The 7,081-nt window shown below is 39.4% G+C and overlaps 1 protein-coding gene across 1 annotated transcript in view; it reads right to left on the bottom strand.

The window, feature by feature from the left end:
* The window catches only part of gpc3 (glypican 3), a 157,942-nt gene extending 152,148 nt beyond the window's left edge, over positions 1-5,794 (bottom strand). Inside the window, exon 1 of the mRNA XM_016245068.1 lies at positions 5,314-5,794. Within this exon, the coding sequence (XP_016100554.1) occupies positions 5,314-5,470 (157 nt within the window). The 5' untranslated portion in view covers positions 5,471-5,794. The remainder of the gene's footprint in view (positions 1-5,313) is intronic.
* Positions 5,795-7,081: the final 1,287 nt, after the last annotated feature.

The following is a 7,081-nucleotide window of genomic DNA, read 5'->3' as shown; positions in this document are numbered from 1 at the left end:
CGATCCGGCCATCCACAGCGCAAAGTTGATGTATTTCCTCAGCGACCAGCACGGATCAGCTCTAGGCATGACGAAGCGGATATCATCCTCTTTTGGAAGACCAAACAAAGTAGTTTCGCTTTCACAACGAAACACAGCGTCTTCACGACATGGCGGCAGCAACAACAATACTACAGCAAGAATAACAGTTACGCCTTCTTTCTTCACAAAAACATTTGGGCGGCGTTATGCAAATCTTCCCACATAGTGACGTAGACATGTGGGGGCGTGTTAGAACAAGCCGTTTTAGGTAGGCGTGGCTGACTCTTAACTTTTATAAAGAATATCTCTTTGGATTTGAGAATTTAGTCTTTGCAACTTCATAGATCTTCTTTATGCACCAAGAGCTTGTAACACTCCAAAGAGAAATTAAAAATTGAAATCGCATCATATGACCCCTTTAAAGTTCTAATATGTACCTTTAAGGTAATATGTGAATAATAATAAATTATGATAAGCAATTTGATTGAATATTCATACATATATATTGAGTAATGTTTTCAAACAATAAATTGTTAAGTCTCATGTTTAAAAATGCAGCTGTAAATAATGGAACACACATTAACGGCGATGTGCACAATTTTGTCTATGATAAAATACTTCCACATATCTCAAAGACAACTATAAGTAATCCATTTGTAGGTTAATTTCCCACCAAAATGCAAATACTGTGGTGATCTCAAAACATTTGAGCATCCAGACACAGGTTTAACCGAAGACCTGAATTTGACACAGGACTATCCTCTTGACTGGCCAATGGCAGACGTAGTTTCCCTATTTTATATTTTAAATAAGACGGCATGCTTAGCAGGGTAGTTTATAATTTCTATGAGGACTTGCTCTTGATAATTGGAATAACAATACTGTCTGCACTGAGAGGATCTAGCCTTTGATGGGGTGAACAAGTGTCCCTGTAATGCATTCTGCCATTAAAACAAGCTGCACAGAAGCCCCGTAACAGCCTCTAACAAAAGCTCTTGAGGGAGGTCAGGGGCACTTCATTAGCTGGATCTCATTCGTGAGTACCAACGGACAAAAATACGGCTCCCTCACATCTCACGTTGATCAAAGAGACTGCTGAGAGATGGACCCTGACTTCACTTTGTACTCCCTCCGAACCCCTCATTACTCAGCCGCTCTCTTCAGTTGAAATTAAAGCGACGACACCAAACTATTCAATTCAACCTATGAGTTTAACAACGGTCATCCTTATTTGAGCGCTCATTATCTAATAAAATATTTGCAGGGGACGCCACATCAAAACGTCAGATTGATGTAATGACTGTCCGTGCGAGCCGGTGTAAAGCTGCCTTTGAGACTACAAAGACAGTCAGCTGTCTATTGTGCTTTGACATTCAGCTCTTCCCCTTGGGGCGAGGAGGCTGGGAAGAGCGAGAGACTCATCAACAAAAAAAAATGTAAAAGACGTGCCAGTGGAGAAAGGGAGAACCTCTCATTGGCTTTTTTGGTCTTGTGGCCCCCTGGCATTACATGTGGTATGATTAGAATTCAGTTCGAACTTCCTGCGGGCTGCATGTCTCGGCTTGGCCTCCTTGTATTCCATTGTAGATACATCAGTCATCACATCCTCTCTTCTCTCTAATGTTAGTCCATCTGTCTCTCTCTCCTCCTCATGCTAAAGATCCTCCTCTCTACATCCCACTCACACAAGCCTGTAGAGATCACATTTGGCAGCTGAACAGAAACACAGCAGTTGCATCCATCACAAATCAACCCAAATATCACCACGAGTTTAAAGCCCACCACCGGGTTTACTGGGGTCACAGGCCAGCGGATGTAGCTGCCTGTTGCGTGGTTGAGAAAAAGGGATCTCTGAAGGTAAACGCCGCATCTACAGTACAAGAAAGAGACTGAAATAAATGTGTGTTTCTGTAACACAAGTAAAGTCATATGTGAACATTTGGAACCAACAAAACCTTGCAGGAACTCGGAACATGAGATGCGATACAAATCAAGCAAAGCCTTAAATCTGCAAACAGGCTGGGAGAGAGAGTGAAACTCTCTGTGGAATAAATAAAATCACTAGAAGGTGACAGCAACACTATACGGCCTGAAGTCGTTCCCATTTCCAATTAACATTAAGGTTGTCTACATTCATTTGCCACTTCAAGGCCAGCGACGTGCACTGGTTTCGGAATAGATGCTCCATTTGAAGGAAATTGGATGGCTCACTTTGCACAATGTGTACGAACGAGGCTTAACAAAATCATCTCAAACTGTCATTAGATTGTTTAAATTATGCTGTTGTGAAATGTAATGATTGGACTCATATGAACACATCTCTATCGAGGACATTACGTCTTTAAAAGGGAAAAGTTATTAAGTTCAGTTCTTTCTTTCACACATCTGTTATGGCATTTTTATAAACAAGTATGCCTCTTAAGATGCATTTGGCGAACACAAAGCAATACCAAATAAGAGGGCCAAACAATTAACCTCACATTCTTATAGTCTGACATAATACAAGGACACCCAATTAAGGCTTCTGGCAACATATGCTGGAGCCGCGTGGTATCGGTTCATATAATGAATCTAAATGAATAAAGCCAAAGGCTTCGCTGCACCACTAATTACTGCACCAGGCATAAAGTCCAGAGCCCGGTGCCGCTGGGATTATCAGGACTCTACACTGCCTGCGGCACACTTCCGAAAGAAAAAAAACTCACAGTTAGTCCTTTCTCTAAAGAGCAATGTTTAGGTTTCAAAAAACTAGGGATTCAAAAAGGCCTTTATTGCAGGATTGTACCCATCAGGAAATGAAGTCCCATACCAGCTACTGAGGAGGAGCACAACCATCCCAAAATGCTTTCAAAGAAATTCACCTGAAAACTGCAACATATATGAGTTTCATTTCTTATGAATGCCATCTGGTAAGTTTTCGTAATAATTGACAGTGGCACATTTAATTTAAAGTATACCAGATAGTGGATGCAGGTTCTTGAAGTCCAATAAGACATGCAATGCAATCACTCCGTTACTTTTCTTAAACTCCGATAAAGGTTAAAATGTGTTACAATTCCTCTGAGAGGGCAAATGACTGAGAATATCACTCTGTTCCTTGTCCTTAACCCAAATGCAATCCATTTAAATTGCAAATGCGAACTCTGCAAAAATGAACAGCACCTCTGATTAAATGGAACTGGGAAGGTCACTTTATATCTCCTGAAAGCAGCTGAACTATAGGCATCACTCGAGTTTTACACTCATTTACCTGCAAGTTGAATCACATGGCATTAGAAAGACTCGTCATGGTTCAAATTAAGTCAAAAATGTATTTAACTTAATTCCTTTTTAAATGGTTATGAGTACAGCGTCAAGAAAACAACTTGTTTGTCATTCATTTTTATTTTAAAATGCAAAACGTTTAATGTTAATTAACTTAAGTGCAAACGCGAATGACTGGAATAGTGATATAAGTTTTTCTAGAGTTCTTTTTGAAGCAATTGCTACCATATGGGGAAAAAATGAAGATACTTGCACATAAAGCAGCCTAACAACAAAATGCAGTCACTGGGGAGAAGCAAGATCCTTTTCAGCAGAATTTCTGTTGCGAGGGCCAAACAAACTCTCTTTCTACCCCCCTTCTCTCCAGCCTCCAGTTGAGACAGAATTAAAGCTTCATGCAGCTAAGGGGAGATGTCAAATAAGAGAGCCAGCCATCCATCCTGTCATTCATCTCAACTCATCTATCTCTTCAGCTCTCCGCTGGGAAACGTAGCAACCTCAATAAACAGACTAACACAATTCGCCTTCTCCAGCATGACAGGTAATTCACACTAGTTATGGCTAAGAGAAATACATTTACAGCTCTCCTTGGGCTACTTCTGCAACCACCGCTCAGAGCTGAAGATGACAATCCAGTCAGGACACTTATTATTTCATCTTCAGCCTACTGATTGAGCTTCAAATCATGCTGCGGGTAAAAATAATACCCCATGAAATGAGCTACAGGAAATGCAAACTAAACTAAACTAAAAATACACTCTAAAAAATGCTGGGTTAAATATAACCCAGTGCTGTGTTAAAAAGAGACAAACCCAGCTATTGGGTTGTTTTAACCCAGCGGTTGGGTTGCTTTGACCCAGCGGTTGGGTTCAAAACAACCCAACCGCTGGGTTCGTCCCTTTTTAACCCAGCACTGGGTTATATTTAACCCAGCATTTTTTAGAGTGTAACTAGCATGCATTTTTGTTACTAGTATTTTTTAATAGGTAAGCCAATAGTGATTAGTATCCTTTTCAATTTCACTACAGTAACAGTTCAGTAAGTCCCTAATTATTCATTTGCTACTCTAAATCACTTTTCCAATACTGATAAGTATACTATTTGTTATTACTGGTAACAAATGTTTTTCCATCGAATACGACGGACATTTGTGGTTCAGATATGAACTAGTCACTTTTAACTAGTATGCATTGTTGCTGGCACCTATTCCAAGTATCTATCTCAATTCGTAAGAAAGGAATATAGACTAGTATCCATATTAGAGACTGTTGCTAGTAACTGGCATAGATATTATGGTCTCACAGATAGCTATCTATTAATACTAATAAAACCGGAATATATATTAGTCCAAGGTGAAATGTTGATATTGGAATATAGATCCCTATAGAATTCAATAGCAAAAATGTGCAACTTATTACCAGTAAAAGTTACTATAACAATAACAACTAGCAGCAAACACTGCTATCTAATGAATACATACTAGTGAAATTGGGAGAATATGCTAATCACAGATGGATTACTAATAGCCTAATTAAAAAATAAACAATAATACATGCACCAAACCTAGTTACACGTTTTTAATTTCGTTATGACATCGGTTTTACTTTCATACGGGATGTTTATCAATTCTATTCGATTATTCATGGGTTTTTACAGCATTGCAATGCTGTACAACTGGAATATGGCTCAATAGTGTATTAATGTAAATTTTAAAGCTTCATAAATCTACTTTAAACTTTGCGAAACGCCGTTACGTGGAAAATATCAATAACAATAAAATCATTTATAGCGCACTGTATTTCAATAGGCTATCGAAAAAGACAAATAGGCTAAATAAATAAAAACCACACACAAATACAGTAGCCTATCACACATTACCCATGTCAGGTTTCAAAATAATAGTACAAAACAAGTCTTATAGAAGGTAGGTAAAACTTTTGGACAAGTGTTTTGCTTTTGAAACCTTTTTGGACAAAGATTTTAATTTGCACAAGATACATAACTTAAGATCTGAATTGCTCGGTTTACCTGAGACTGGCGTTTCTGGGGTCCATTTCATCCCCGGGTACAAAAACTGAAAAGACGAGCGCACTTCGCGACAGTCCAGCACCTGACTGTTCGGCCGAGAGACCGGCAGCATCAGGACGCACAGGATCAGTGCACCGCGCAACTTCAGTCCAGGCATTATGAGTCCAAATGCGCTGAAGTAAAGAGATATATGGCGCAAAAATGCTTCCTGGTGATAGATCTGATTACAAGCGCAAATGAAGAGAGCATGAACGATCTGCGTTGCTTGAAGTGAGCAGAAAGCGATGTGCTGGACTCACTGAAGTGAGTGTGAGGAGAGTCCTGTGGAGCTCCTCATCTCCAGCTCATTAACAGACCCAAACTTCATGCTCACAAATCAAGGTCACATTTCCCTGCTTAAGGCAGGACAGCGCGATTTACACATGACTCTCGCATTATTTCAATGAACCGGTTACAGAAGAAGCCCGTTTGGTATTGAACTCTTTCGATGATATTAAAGTTATGATTATGAAGCCAGGAGGCGCGTTATGAACGCCGTGCACCGTCATGCGCACACAAGTCTGGGCAACCACACACAATTCAGACCGACTTTTTTCCCCCGACCAGATCGTCAATTACGTCGTATGCTAATTTAATTTGTTCAAAAGTGAACTGTGGTAATATCGGCAGGGGATTGGATTCCCGGCAGTGTCTACATTACATGTCTAACACATTTACATTTTCAAATTCATTTGAATATGCAGAGCAAACAACAAACACACTTGGTCACATTTCCAGCCATCTGCTGCCATCTGGTGCTGGTAAAGGTTCTTGCAACGCACAGTCACTAATAAATCTCTGAAATTAATTTCATTCTAAGAGAGGCGAGGTTGAATAATAAAAGATCCTCATTTTATTGAGAATTACAAACAATTTGAAGAAGCACATTTACATATTCAAAACGAAGAAAGGAAAAACGCCGATAATGGAATCTAGCGGATTACAGATGGATACCGTGCAATTTTTATTGAAGATTTTTGCCACTATTAAAATTGCAGGGTCATCCACCCGGAAACAGCAAGACAAATATTTGCATGAAAAGCATAAACAAATATGCAATTACATTTTATATATACTTTTCTTGTCTAAAAATATTAAAAAGGGTTGTCCTTTATCAATATACTGTAGAAATCTACGCATCTTGTATTCTTGCTATTTTGATAGATTGCGTCTTATAATTATGGCAGTGCTTGCAGCTCAGAAAGCATTTAAAATAAAATAAAAAGTTCTTACTAGCTAACTGCATATATCTGTAACATTTTGCAAATCATCTTGATTGTAGAAGAAGTTTGTCCCTGGTGCAGCGAGTTTTGCATGGATTTGCACAGCATGTAATAAAGCTGGATGCAATCCTGCAAAACTCACCCCACATAACAGGGCTTTTCCATAAGCAGCAGCATCTAGCACAGCTCCAGAGAGCCAGGCAGAAGGCGACCGGCAATACTTGAAGTGCAAACATTGCAGTAGATTCACTGGCACTACCTGCACTGTGTGCACTTTGGAACTGCCAGGACAAACTCGCCTAGATCATAGAAAAAAAAGAGATATTGTGCAGTTTGATTTATAGAATAATAATGTCAGAGTCGAGCATGTAAACAGAATTAAATAACAAATGAAGTTTGCTTCCATGAGCTGAATATACAGCTACTCCTGCCAAAAGGAGCATCTAGCGCAGTAGATACTATACTACTTCACTAACTACACAAGATGCACCTTAGCAGGAAGGCCA

The sequence above is a fragment of the Sinocyclocheilus grahami genome, unplaced genomic scaffold (genome assembly GCF_001515645.1).
Source record: "Sinocyclocheilus grahami isolate Dianchi unplaced genomic scaffold, SAMN03320097.WGS_v1.1 scaffold23.1, whole genome shotgun sequence".
In the NCBI taxonomy this organism is placed as follows: domain Eukaryota; kingdom Metazoa; phylum Chordata; class Actinopteri; order Cypriniformes; family Cyprinidae; genus Sinocyclocheilus; species Sinocyclocheilus grahami.
The sequence above is the reverse complement of the archived record's forward strand: the minus strand, read 5'-3'. Positions and strand labels throughout refer to the sequence as shown.